Raw genomic sequence first — 14,814 nt, forward strand, 5'->3', positions numbered from 1 at the left:
GCTGCAGGCAAAGCTTTCTGCAGGAATGTTTATGGGTAGCAGGAGGGCCAACTCTCTCGTTTGCTTTTCTTCACTTTGTCCCTCTGCAGTGTTCTCTTGTGTCTAAAATGCAAATAACTGAGCAGATCTGATTAGGTAGTCGCAGGCATCTGTGTATATAAATTAAACTAATAATTCCATCAGTTACAGAGAAGTCATCTTCTGATTTTGTAGGCAAGCTGAGCATTCAGGTTTTCTCTCTTATGCAAAGCTGAAAGTCTTGACACTGCACTAGAGTTGTCCTGCTAAGAGTTCACTGGAAAGTGTTTTTCCTCGGTGTGACAACTGATTTTTTTCGAGTAGTTGTCAACACACAGATGATTATAGATGCCATAGTGAGAAAAGGAATTTGTATTTCTTCATGTCCCATAAAACTGACATGACTTTTCCAATGAAACTGGGAATACATGTGCTTGTGGCATCTGTGTGATTATTTAATATCTCTGAAGTTGTGAGTTGATACCTGTAGGTGACACAAATACTACAATTTGTCAGGCTGCTAATCTTTGTTGGGAAGTTTGATTTCCACTGTGCTTGGTATGATCTGAGCCATCTTCTCCTTGAGCTGTTAACCAGGGTCTGAATGAACAACAAGAATGTGTTCTGTGCAGTGACTACTTCTGTTCTCTTTCCGATTGTCCCGATGTGTATCACATTATTTGTCCCAGTTATTTAGAGGCTGTCCCTTTTTAAGGCTATGGTTGAATGGCAGGAATAAGTAGAGCAGGAATAATAGGAATAAATATCTGATCTTCTGTGATAGAGGTTGCACTCGGTGCAAACCATTCTCCTGCCATTGTCCTTTTTAACAAAATATATTGAAACAGTCATGTTCTTCACAAGAGTACTTTGGTGTGCTTTAATTTCAGCATTATTAGTCACTGCCCATATATGATACGAGCGTTGGTGGATGGAGTGGGAGGAATAAGAAAGATATTTAAAACAAATTAGATCTTCCTCCCCTGATGTGAATTACTACGTCTGACCAAGAAGCCTATGACTTAACTATTCCTTCTGCATTTTAGTATGTTGTTTGCCTTAAGGCACAGTTAGTTATTCAGTTTGAATTTCTAATATTATTTTAAAAATATCTTAGAAATGCAAAAGGAATTGCTGGGTTTTAGCAATGTTAGTGGTGAGATACAGAGGCAAGGGATACTAGTGTAATTAACAGTTCAATATATTCATTAGCTCACAGAATCTTTAATAATACTTTGATGCTGTTTTGCAGAACTGAGGGAAGAAAATTATATTATCATTGAAAGGTTTTTACAAGTAATTATTTTTATTTTCTTATTGTGATAAATGATTAGGCTAAAACTCGAGGGAGGAGCAATGATGAGGATGAACAGCATGGTTGGAGGGGCAGAAAAACCCCAACGTTACTAAGGTTCTCTGCTAATTAATCTTTGTTACTATAAAGAAAACTTAATAATTTACATAATAACAGGATTTTCAACTTAAGCAGTGTTTAAATTGGAGAATTTATGCTTTTCAGTTAGAGTATGAACAGTTCTTTAATTAATAGGGTTTAAAGGGTTAGATGAACAGAACTAAAATTGTGGGGTGTATGAACGGCAGCCCACACTACCTGTCCAGTGTAAAGCAAATCCCCACAATGGGCAATTATTTACTCCAATACTTTCAGCTTGTCTTACAGTCTGCATTTCAATTTGTCATTATACCCTGAATTTGTTCACTTCATACTGTGGCATTTGAAATCTGCCCTGTGGGTTTCATTAAACTGTCTGTAATGGTGTTATGCATCCTACTTGTTGGTTTCATTGTTGTTTGGTGAAGATGATCTTCTGTATCTGTATGTCTGGCCATTGCTTCCACAAACAGTTCAGTGCAGCTTCCTCAGCACAAATTGCTCTTCCTTCTCCCATTGTCCAGGACAGGGTGACTTCTGATGTTTGCATAGCTTTATTGTTTCTTTCTCATTATTGCACTCTCATGGTAATACTTGGCACTTTTACTGACTTTATATAGAGTAGGATGTGATGTTGTAGAGAAGGGGACAGGGCTACCCAAATTTTCTCAATTGCAGGGAGGAGCTGCCCAGGTGTGCTGAGGGGACTGTACTCAGGAAGAGAAACAGGGAATCCTCCACAGTGAGTAACCCCGCTTTCAAGTGCACACAGTTTCCTTCATAGCCGTGTCCAGTACAGTGTAGTATCCTCTCCTGTCCTTTCCAGTTTGCCCTCTGAAATGTTCCCAGTTTGGTTCTCTTTTCTCTTTATTTTGGTGTATTCTCATTTTACTTTGTCTTCTTTCTGAAGGTTAAAGTTTCCATTTTTGTCTCTTCACACCATTAATCTTTTCTCATCCTAGTCTTAATCTTTATATGCACTGTCATTTCTCCAATGTGTCATTGTTGTTCTGTCACTAATACATCATATCATTTCTCTTCCCTTGTGTGCAATGGCCCTTTTCCCAGCCCTGTGCAGTTTCTTGTCTTTACTCATTGCTGTACTTTTACTCTTTCCAACCTTCTCTTCTTTCTCCTTTGAAATCACCTTTTGGTTTTTCTTTCCTGATGGGTCCCTTTTGAATCTTGCCTATTGATGTACAGGAGATAAGCTCAGTTCAGCTCCCTGACCTTTCTAGTGTAACTTTCACCTATACCTTTCCCTTTGTGGAACTGAAAGATAAAGGATACAAAGCTCATCTGTAACAAAGAATCGAAGGATTTGGTAAACTGCGTTTTGGCTGTGAAAGAGAACAGGCAGGAAATCGGAACAGTAAAATGGCAGAAAAGGCTGAGCTGGTCAAGCTGTAGTGAGTAGGCAGTCTTTGGCTTTAGGTGAGCTGCTGACTTACAGCCCTGGCCAGCATTCTTCACAGTTTGACTTGTGTGATATGATGTGATGGTGTTTCTAGTTCCTCGTGGGCAGGTATCCACATAGTAGTAGCTGCTTTCACAATTTCCATTATTTGTTAACTACTACAGAGAAGCTCAGGATTATTTAAAGTAGATCAAACTGATTTCATAGTTACAGAGGGTAGAAATGCAGGTTCTGGCTGAGGTATGTTGGCAAGATGCTCTGGGAAACTCGATTGCTGTCGCCTGTGCCGCACCTTTTGCTGCTGATTGAAGGGTTTCATTTTCCAGGGCTATCAGTCTGGTATTTTACATGAGCAAAAGAGTGGCTGTTTGTTTAACAGCATAAAACTGATGGGGACAAAAAGGTAGTGGAAAATCAGAAGAATTCTTACTAGATGGTTCTATATGTAAAGGGGACTGAGTTACTTTGGGCTCAATTGGAAAAGGCAAAGGAGTGGAAAACTGAGCTGAACTGGAAAAATATACTGCACTCTGTCATGTAGCATCCTGTGTGCTGTGACTGTTCTGACTACTTCATTTTTCATTGTTTTTAGAATAAAAAGACATTTTAAAATTGAAACCCCACTGTGTCAATTCTTACAGTAGCTCCTGGTCTACAAATGGAAGGTTTTAGCCAAATTTTTTCTGAGATTGTGGCAAGCTAAGTGTAAAATAGTCAAATGACCTCAAAGAGTTCTAAAGTAATAAAAATCAAAGAAAGTGCTAGTGTTGTTTTCTTGGTTTTTTTTTTTTGTTTTTGTTTTTTTTTTTTTGTTTTGTTTGTTTGTTTGTTTGTTTTGTTTTGTTTTGTTTTGTTTTTTCCCCTTTGGCTCTTGTGTTTTATGTATTTCCCCTCATGCCTGGAAGAAAATCCGTTGCTGTGTCTTAAAACCAGTTGTGTATTCCAACTCTTTTGTTTGTAACCTGGTAAAAGTTTTCCCAGACAGATGATGTACAAAAGCAGCAAGTAAATCTTTTTCTTGCTGCAGTTTCCTGGGTTGTATCTGGCCTTCCAACAGACAGGACTCCAGTCTCAACACTATTGTTCCCTGCCTTTTACAAACGACTGCATAAAAACTGCAGGATCACATTACCTTTCAGATTCACAGGACAGCTGTGTCTTGTCACTTACATTTATTATTTCTTTTTAGGCACTGGAAAAGTATCCCAACTCGCCAATGACCGCAAAACAAATACTGGAAGTCATTCAGAAAGAAGGGTTAAAAGAAACAAGGTCAGTGTTTATATGTTCTATATTCCTGCTATCTCTGAAAACGATCTAGCAATGGTGTGTAATCTTTACAAAACTTCAAGTGGTGACTTAATTGATTTCCAGTGTCAAAGTGGGAAATACAGTTGATGGGTTTTGATTGTTAGTTCAAGGCTTTTAAAAGGGTTGGGAACTGTCTGAACTTTGTATCTTACCAAAAGAGTCTGTGGGCCAGCTCCAGTCCAGTGGCCTGTCTTTAGGAAGACAGTGTCATTTGCTCAGACAGCCCAGTGCTCCATCTCATTTTTGCTTAAGGACTGAAGCTTCTCAGCTGGGTTACCTCTGCCACTGCGTGCATGGAGGAAGTGCAGGGTGAAGCTTGGTGCACTTCTCACTTGAGTTTATGGTCTGGCATTTAAATCACTGTTAGGACTTTCTGGTGTTGCCTGTGGTAACAGGGATTGTGCCGATAAAGGACTGGCAGTGGAAGGAGAGAGAGGTTTGGACGCTAGGAGCTAGTCTGTGTCTGCAGAGCATGGATACAGTAACTGATACTGCAGCTCATCTCGCTTGATAACAGCATACTTTGGGTGTAGAGTCAAATGATAATAATTACCCTTTTAGAGGATACATGTGCTATCCAGTGACTGTGGAAATCAATCAGTTGTCTTCCATTGCTGCCTGGTTCAGGTGGACGTGCAGCATTTCATTCTCGAAGGTGACTGTCTACTTGCTACGTCCTCCAGTGACCTTCAAGTGGAAACTTGGGCAGGAAGTGAAAATAAGGAAAAACTGGTTGGCTGGTGGGGGTTTCCTAGAAGATGCCATTGCCTCTTCTTCGAATATTATAGTAAAATTTTCTGGTTTAATAAATTAATATTTGTTGCTGTCTCAAAGCGCAGGGAGATGTGCTTTTTCTTTTAATTATGTTCTTCCAGTGTGGAACCTAAGCTTCAGAACAAGAGAACTTCAAAGTCCATGTAAAAGTGAACCAGAAGTAATCATGGGACTGAATTCACCGTTGTTTGTAGGAAACAGAACAGAACACAATCTGTATGATTGTTTGCACAGCATAACCATGCACTTCTGTGTTGGCAGCCTCATAACATGCTCATAATAGCTATATTTTGATAAAATTGCAGAAGAGATGGTATGGAAAGTGAAATTGAATTTGCCACCTTCTACAGATTTAAAGTGCTTTAGTTCCTGTTGAGAAATTGCTTTGAGTATATTTGGCAATAATTCCAAGGGATCAAGGGGATGAAAACTTTTGAAAATGAATGTCCAGACATGGTGCACTGCAGTGATTTGCATACAACAGCAACAAAAATGCAAGAAAACGCAGTTTTGAAAATCCGTTCTATTAAGATACTGTTTCTTACAGCAATGAATGAATTGCTTTCTTCTTATGTCTAGTGATATGAGACAATTGCATAGGAGGGGCTCTAATGCCTGCTAATAGCATTGCTTTTTAATTCTAAAAATTCTTGTTTTCATGATCAGTGCATGAAAAAAATTTTGAGCGGAGAACTTATGGAAAGGAGTGATGACAATGTTTTATGTTTTAAATGTAGAAAAAATCAAAGCCCTTTTTAATTACTGCAGAATGAATAGGGAGAGAAAGATTCCTTTAAAGAGGTTCCAGACTAGATGATCTTTAATTTCTTCAGTTACTAGGAAACTGAGAATGGCAGAGAAATAGGAAAGAAATTCAGATTTGTTCTGTTTTTTATTCATGGTGCGTGCAAGTATATGTGACAGTGTAGTAGACTGCAGGATGCTGTATGTGGTCATGAGTTCTAGAAAACTGAGAAGGATAAAATTCAATGTTCATTGTACTTGAAGCATTTTCATCCTGAACTCCTTAGCCTAAACATTCTAAATTCTGATATTGTAAAATGAGAAAATGTTGATTCTGTATTGATTCTAAGTATTTGGATTTTCATTTAACTTCTAATTCCATGTAAAAGTTGTGTTTCTGCTGCATTTTAATATCGATTAGGGACAAAATTTCAGAGCTACCTGCGTGCTTAACTCATAATAGGAGCCAATAAGGGGCTTGACTTCATACACTGATTTGTCGATTGGGCCTCAGCATGTAAATAAAATTTGGTTTTCCCAGTACTTGAATTTAGAGTCTCCTGTTCACTTCATCCAGCTCTGCAATTTCTTTCAGTACCTTCCCGCCAGCTGATGCCTGTGCTGTTACTAAACATGGTCTTTCCTGATCTCTCTGCTGCAGCCAGCTAAGATGAGCAAGGGATATAAATTTATGATGTGCAGTCACCTGGCCATAAGCAGCAGAATGGCACTAGCATATTTTATTCTGTATTGATTTGTGTATTCTTCCAAGTCTGAACTTTTGCCAGGAATATGTTACTACTCTAATACACTTTACTTATTCCTTTATACTGATTATCATTGTCAGCAGGACCTTGGCAATTCTACATTAAGTTCTTAAAAAACTCTCCTCTCTAGTTTTCCATTTATAGATGAATGAGGTCAATTGTCTTAGTAATTTTTCATATCTATTGTAGCATTAATTAATCTAAAGCTTTTTGCTGTGATAGTAAATCTGAAAGAATAATGTATAATTTTCAGCCATCCCATTGTCATTATGTGTAATCTTTAAAAAAACACTGTCAGACTATTCAGCCTCTTTTTCTTTTTTTGCCATAAAGACATCAAATTGCACATTTATTTTTGTATTACTCATATAATTAAATACAAAAGGATTAAATTCCAAATTTACAAAGCAGATATATGTTAGAAAATAAACCAAAAAACTCTACTTATGTACCCTGTGAAAGGTTATGCTCCTACCATCTTGGGGAAGAAACAACATTTTTTTGTTTCTTAAGTATCTTTCCTGTTATGCTGGTTGATCTTAAAATGGTCAACAAGCAGGCAGTTTTTCTGCTACCTAGAAGGAATAAAAACTTTGAAGACAAAACCTTTCAGGGATATAGAAAATGTATGGCTTTCTTCTGTGGGTGGTGGTGGGGGGGGAGAAGTATATACTTAACATTCATGTCTGGACACTGAAATCTCTTTACAAGGAAAACAGACAGGGGCTCACTTCAGAGCTCAGTGCTCTGGGTTTTCTGTCATGAAAACATTTCCCTGTCCTGCTGTAAATTTCTAGGCTCACCACCTGTTTTCTATACACTCTAGAATGAACTTTTGCTGATTTTGCTAGTGTGACACAGACTACAAGTCAGAGTACGATCCACTCTCGCCTCAGTGCTCCTTTTCCCCTGTGCTGCTGCCTTGTTAGTTGTTCTCCATCTTGCATTTCATTTGTTACTCATCCTTGTTCAGCACTAAAATTTCCCTAACTGAATTGTATTTAGGTTTTCTGCAGACTGGTTCCCAAATTCAGTAAAATTGCTTTAATAATGTATTCTTGTCATCCAGCATGCATGCAGCTTTTCCAAGCTTTAGTGTCAAGCTTAGTAGAACTTGTTTTTGTTTGTAGTATTATGTTTCTTTTAGCTTATGGAAGTCCATGGGAAACAGCGACCAAAAACTTGGTAAGTTGGGCTATATGATACCTACTGCTGCTTCTCTAGCTATAGGGCCTGCTGCTATATTGACAGGCCTATATATTACTCAACTTCTTATTTGCTAAATACTTCTAAATAATTTTTATTCCATATTTTGGGAGAATTGAAATTCAGTTGCTGCTCTCTACTTCTTTGGACCTGTCTTTTAAAAAATTTTTTTAAACTAATCACTGAGTGTTTTCCATTCTTTTGGAATCACTGATATCCTCTACAAATTCTCAAAAATTACTATTGATAATTCTGAGGCTGATCCAGTCAGCTTTAATTACCTATGGTGAATTTCAACACATTTAACTGATGTGAGAATACCTAATTTATTTAATTATCATCTAATCAATTTTTCCATGTTTGTTCCTGGTGTTGGTTTTAGCAGCTGTCTAATCATAGACATGTTTCTGATTAGACATTAGAACTCCTGTGCTTTGAGTATAAGTACTCAGTGCCAACCCCTTCTTGGAAGAGCAAGCCAGTTTCCTTTCTGCTGGTGTGAAATTTCTTTGTGCATGTTGTGTGGGTGAGTTTGCTGAAGTTTAATTTCCTGAAGCCCTTTTTCTTCTTTTTGTGTTCTGCCTTGTTTTCCTAAAAATGTGTAATCATCCTTTCATGAATGCTCAGTGTTTTAGATGCTTCTTCCCCATGGGTTCAAGTCAACCCCGTACAATCCCAGAAACTTGCCAGGTGCTTTTGTGTCCCTGCCTTTCTTTTCTCTTGGTTTTGTCCTTTTTTTGTCATTACCTCGAAATTGCCTGTAGAGCCACCAGAAGTAAGCTATCCTGCTCTGTTTGGACCACTGCACCTTTGTGAGGAATAGGAGCAATTGAAGACCACTTAAAATTATCAGGGAGATAAAAAACAGACAGAAGCTGGTATGAATGGCTTGTTTGGATTAAGGAAGAGAAGAGAAAGTGTAGTCATAGTAAATCTTCAGCTACACAAAAGATAGGAAAAGAGTGAAGGAATAACTTAATCCTGTGTGTCTGTTACGGACAGAACAAGAAATAAGGCCTTTAAATTGTAGAAAGAGAAGATGCCAATTAGGAACTATGAAGTTTGGTGTTTTTTTAACAGGAATCATTAATTCCTGTCATGAGTCCTGGAAGAGATGTGAAAGGTTGGTAGGTCTCATCACAACCCAGTAGTGATTGATGTGTCTGTCAGGAATTACATAGATTTGGTTGATCCTGCCTTGAACTAGGGAAATGAACTAGTATATCCCTTGATCCATGTTTCTCTGTGAATTTTTCTAGAATAATTTTCAGTTCTTGCGCCGTACACATTGTTTGAGTCCTAGGGGAGGATATCCAGCCAAAGTCTGATAAATGTTTGATGCTAATAACCTTAGATTATGTCTTGGCTTTCTGTAGTGCCCCTTTCTCCTTTGCATGGTGAGGCTGGGAAATTGACTTGTCTGGATAAGATGAAAGCCAAAGATTCTCAGTACAAGTTTAAAGCCAATAAACTTTCAAAATGGGACAAGCTGCTTAATTTCTTGGAGTACAACTTTAGCCCACAGCTATGCGAGCTATTTTCTTTCCTCCTCCATTAGACTGAGGGCTGTGAATGTTGGAATGGGATAATTTCGTAATAGTTTTGTTATTCGGCTGTATGATCAACTAACTTGACCATGACATTATTCTATTCAGGTAACTCATAGAAGAGTTTTATTAAAGTTGCTTTGTCTCACTCTGTTTTCCATTTTCCAGTAGGAATCTTGAACTTCTTTCTCTTGATTTTTTTGTTGATCCTAATTTCAGCTATAGGAATCATACCATCAGTTGTATCTCCTCCTCTTCCTCTGTTTTTCCTTCTGCATATTTTTCGTTTTTCTTTGCAAGACTAAGCTATCTATTGATTTATTGTTGTGACAGTAGTCTTTCAGAAGACTAAGAAGAGATGCTTGCCACTGGCACTGGCAATAGAGCTGTTTCTTCTGCACTCCACAGTGTTGATAATATTTATCATGAATGATATCATAACATATTAAGTCTTCTGAGCCTAGGAAAGCAGCACAAAGTATGACCCTAATAAATCTCAAAGACACTCTTACTAGATTTACAGTCTTTGTGTAAAAATATGAAACTAGTGGGTTAGCTAGAATTAAACCCACTTTGAACTACAGAGTGGAGTCATCAATGGAATAAAACACATGATCCGTGCAGGGTCTGTCTTTAGCTTTGAAGTTAGAGGGGACTCCTGAAAATATTACCGTCACTTGTAAATCCTTTGATCTTTTTGACAGTGTCTCTTTAAGCCTTTGCATACTTCATCCTTAGAGCTATTGACTTAAAAAAAAATCCCTTCTGAATGCTGCTGTTTCTGTAAATAGGCTAAATGAGCTGGCAACTGTCTTCTGTTGTTTATCATTTTCAGGTTCTTTGTTTCATTGTGTGCATATAGACAGAGAATTTTTCCTTTCTTTCTCTGTAAAGTCTTTCCAAGATGTTGCTGTAATTCGTAATTATTAAGTCACAGTTTTTATCTTTCACTTAAAAAAGAAAGAAACCAAATGCCCTGCAATTACCAAAAGCACTTAAAAATTTAATTGAAAGAACCACAGTTTTTGTCTTAAGGCTGTGGTTGCCGGCGGAAGAGCACAGACAGTTAGGAGGCTTCTGTGGTTGCATATGTCTGATAGAATTTATTTGGGAGCCTCTTCAGCTGAAGGGAGTGTATTGTTTTGTCTGAAGGTAGTTATTCCCTTCAATGGACTGAAAGGAAGCCATGATGGAAAGAGAGGGAGAAAGCTATTCAGATTCTTTTGCCTGGCATTATTAGGTTGATTTTCATGCTTCTACAGATGTGGCTTTTGGCTGTAGAGCAGTGAAAGAAACAAAGTTTCAGTACAACCTGTCTTTCTGCATAAATTCACTTCAGACATGTCTTTGAAATGCTGTTCTCTCCAGTATAACAACAGACCACCTAATTTGGTAGGCAGTTCTGATAGCAGCAATTTGCCAGCTGAAAATCTCAGGCTTGCTCCTTCTTGCCTAGACAATTCCCAGCATTGTTATGTGTAGTGCAGTTTAACCTGGTAAAAACCGGTGGGTTTTCTGTATTGCATTCCAGCATTGGAACTGTAACTTGCATAATCACACCTCTGTCACCTCTGTAATAATTATTTCAGTTTTTGGTAGTGACGTAGCCCTAGAACAGCTAAGGCATTAACTCAAGCCTGAGATCAGGGTTGTGAATTCTTGATTGCATATTGCTGCAGTGTGATTACCCTACTGTATAAAACGTGCCTATATATGGACAGCAGTAATCCCACCTTTGTATTGATTTGGAAAACTGGTTTAGAGTGAGATGTGAAACAGATGTAAAGTAATAAAACCCCAAATGGTTTCCCAAACTGATTTGCAAAGATTAAGAATTTTTTTAGTCATGGTTAGTCTTCCATTGTTTATATCTATAAGAGACCCCTATATTTCAATATAAGACATTTAGCTACCTGGAATGTTTTTTGGTGGGGTTTTTTTGCCTAAGCCACCATTATCCTAATATTTTCTTCGTATTTTAGTTTTTTAAGAATTATCTAGAGTGTTTTATTTGTTTAAACGCTGGTCTTATTTCTTTCACAGGACAGTGGAGTCTCCGTCTAGGGACTTTAATAAACAGTCCAATAAAATCAGTCTGCATGTCAGTGGTTCTTATAAAATTATCTTTATAATTAAGATGTGAATTTAATTTTGAGTTTTAGATGATAAATGGCATAGCTTAAATTGTAAGTAGCTTTTGAGTATGACACAGAATACTTTGGAGGGTACTGTTCTTACTGATAAGAGTATTAATTGAGCATATTGAAAAGAGAGTGGAGACAGAAGTAAAGTAATATTTATCAAAGCTAAATGTAGAGCTGAGGATATAACTTGGTCCTTGTCTCCTTCATTCCCAATGTCCTGTCCATTAAATTGGTGTTGCTTGTGCAGTATCTACCAGTTCCCATCTACATGTAGCCCTGTGTCCCGTGAGTTTCTGCAAGATGAATTTTTATGCTTTCTTATACAAGGTCACCTTTTTCCCTTCCTTTTTCCCTTCATCCTTTTTCCCTTCCTTTGTGGACTCAAACTCCATTCTGTGTGCCTGAAATTTTCTCAAGTGTTATATTGTAAACTTTTACAATACCTTGTAAAAGTATTTATTTCATGTTCTGACTTGGGCCAATCAAGTATTCTTCATTAGTTTGGTTCCAGGACCAAAATTTTGAGAAAATAAAAAAATTCCTTTTTTTTTTTTTTTTTTTTTTTTTTTTTTTTTTTTTTTTTGCCATGTCTGGGACCTTCAACTGATGGTTTAGAGAAGTTCATATGGTTTCCTCTTTTGTACTTGATTTATTGTCATGTTTAAGTTTGTTCTTGCATTATTAGGTCAACTGAGATTTTAGAACAGTTGATTCTCTTCTCTCTAAGATTAGTGTATTGCTGTTACTTTTCCATATGCATTTTTGCCCATTCAGTGTTCAGGAATTCAGTGTATTTGGATGTTAAAACATACATGGTAACCAGCTTTCCTTCTTTCATGTAAATTATAGGAAATAGTCCTGCTTGATTTTTTTCTAATATTTTTTGAAGATCTGCCATAAACCTCTTTACTTTCCATCTATTAGCAGTTCTGCAGAATGTATCTGCAAAGATTGGGAAAACAGGAATCCAGTCTGTGGGACACACTTGTCTCCTAGGTGCTATTAAACTATTTTTGTTTTACTTGTGCTATTTAGGTTTCTCCTCTTTCCACACAAGCCTAATCTGTGGTATAAAGCACTGTATGAAGGTTTTTCTTATTTGGTTGATGCTTTCCTGATAAGGGAAAGTGATCTACACAATTTTTAAGTAATCAAGTTTATAGTAATTCAGAGGATATGTGAAAAACTTTAAAGTTTCTAATTTTTTACCTCTAATGGGTAAAATTGTGATAGTTAAATTTTGTGATGTGATAAACATTTCAAGTTCTAAAGGTCTATATTGCCAAAATTTTTTTATGTTTAAGTGCACCCAAGTCCTTCCTCCGTATCACAGCCTAATATTCTGAAATTAAGACCTCCACTAATTTAATGTTAAAGATACTCCTTTTTTTAACACAAGTGGAGATCCAGCAACTTAAATGTAACAAATAATGTATAGCAGTGCAGATCTTAAAAGATTTACTAGTTTTGTGCAGTCATGACATCACTTCCTGTTGAAGATTGTTTTATTTTGAAGTGCGAGGTGGACACCAGCTGTGACTAGACAATATAAATTTTTCAACAATTCCATTGTTACTTTTCACAGTGTTGTGATTCCTTTGTCTATATATTTTTATGTTTAATGTAAGAATTTGTGTTGACTTTTTCGTATCTTGTGTCTCTCAGTGTAGACTACTATGGAAAGAGACTGAAAAGCAACAATGTAGTTAAGGCTGCTGAAAAGAGAAACCTTATACATTATAAATTGCTGTTACCTGAAGAGTATATTGTGTCCTATCTGTCTTCGCATATTTCTCCTAGACAGTGTAACTGCACTGTATGCTACAGATTTTTTCTTTAATGTTTTGGTACTTTGAAGAGTAATTCTGCATTAAAAATAGTGTCTCTTTTTCAAAAAGAAAAATTAGATAAAGATATTCAAGAGACCTAAATACATTCAAAACAATCAGAAGTTACATCAGGAAAGTTTCACTATATCTTCAATCCGTCCTCCCAGCAGTGAAAGTTTTAGGGTTGGTTTATTTGTTTGGGATGGGTTTTGTTTGGTTTGGTGGTTATTTTGTTTTGTGTGTGTAGTATGTTTCCTATAATGTAGTGCATTAAGCATTAAAAAAAAAAAAAAAAAAAAAAAAAAAAAAACAAAAAAAAAAAAAAACTGAAGAGATGCAGTTTTCCTGTCTACAGACTGTTTTCTTTTGGTTTTTTTCCAAAGCCTGGCTGCAGTTGTATGACTGTGTGAAAGGTGGGTAGATTAAACGTGTTCTTGGATTTTACTTCTTAAAGTGATGTTTTCCCAGCATCACTTTAAGAGAAGCAAGAACGTAGAAGAGCTTTCCAATAATAATTGTCTGTTTTTGTCAACAGAAAATTTTCAAAAATATTCTAGGGAAACTGAAAGTTGACAGAATGTGTTTTTCTTTCCATCCATTCCTTCCTGAAATGAAGATCTAGCACATATTAACACTAAAGTATAGAGGTAATAAATCAGTGGTTTTGAAATAAAATTCAGAATGAAGAGAGCTTAATATCAGTTCTATTCATATAACTAATAGATATAACTGCTGCTGGTTGTGGGCAGAATGTAAGAATCTTGCTGAGTAGTCAATAACCTTGCTCAGCTCTCTTGTGCTTGGAAAAGGCAAGACTAATCTACTGGATTTACTTCAAGTAGTATTTGGACAAATGCAGTTCAACACACAAGCTATCAGGACCAGCCATATATATAAAAATCTCAAACACAGAAGGATACAGACAATTTAGCTAGAAAGAGTCGCCTTTTGAATGTACACTCTGGTAAAACATGCTTAGGAGAAGAGTTTAATCTCATGGAGGCTTAAAACCTGCAGTGAAAATTGAAGTCTGGCTGAGAACTTGAAGACATGCCTGCATTTAATGGATTTATGAGCTTTTGTTGCACCATACAAGTAACCTAAGAAGCTGTTTTTCCTTGCAGGTGTAAAATGAATTACTCTAGGTTTCAACTTGCTAGTTGCTGATTGAGATTTATTTGTCGGGCTTGAATTTTTTTGGCATTTGTTTTGTTCTCTGTATTTCCCTTTTGCATTGAAAAGTTAGTGTTTAAGCCTTTTATTTATTACTGTTTGAATTTCATTTATCCCACAGCTGACTTTTGTCTTTATTTCTAAGCATTCTGTCTTAAGGGACATGCACAACATCCCACAAAATAGTATAATCTTCTTTATGCTATTTCTAGTATTCCATAGCAACTGAGGGGAAAAAAAAGAGACTAAACTGAACACTACAACACAGGCAATTCATTACAGATTTTCCGCTTAGTATTCAGTAAATTGTCAAGTCCTTATTTTCATCATTAGCATATTTTTCACAGAGCAGAAGCATAGCCATTTCTGGCAGACTGAATTAAATCTGTTTTACTTGAATGTGAAAGAAGAAAACATTGTCAGGCTTTCTATGAAAGCATAATTTTCTAGTAATAATTTATTTCTCTGGAACAGTTTACTGTGGACGTCTT

At 36.7% G+C, this 14,814-nt stretch overlaps 1 protein-coding gene across 1 annotated transcript in view; it reads left to right on the top strand.

The window, feature by feature from the left end:
• Positions 1-14,814, top strand: part of ASXL3 (ASXL transcriptional regulator 3) — a gene marked incomplete at both ends in the record, with an annotated part of 120,639 nt that overhangs the window by 21,103 nt on the left and 84,722 nt on the right. Inside the window, one exon of the mRNA XM_083878472.1 lies at positions 4,018-4,100. Coding sequence (XP_083734598.1) covers positions 4,018-4,100 — 83 coding nt within the window. The remainder of the gene's footprint in view (positions 1-4,017; positions 4,101-14,814) is intronic.

Source organism: Zosterops lateralis (assembly GCF_965231275.1).
Source record: "Zosterops lateralis genome assembly, chromosome: 1".
In the NCBI taxonomy this organism is placed as follows: domain Eukaryota; kingdom Metazoa; phylum Chordata; class Aves; order Passeriformes; family Zosteropidae; genus Zosterops; species Zosterops lateralis.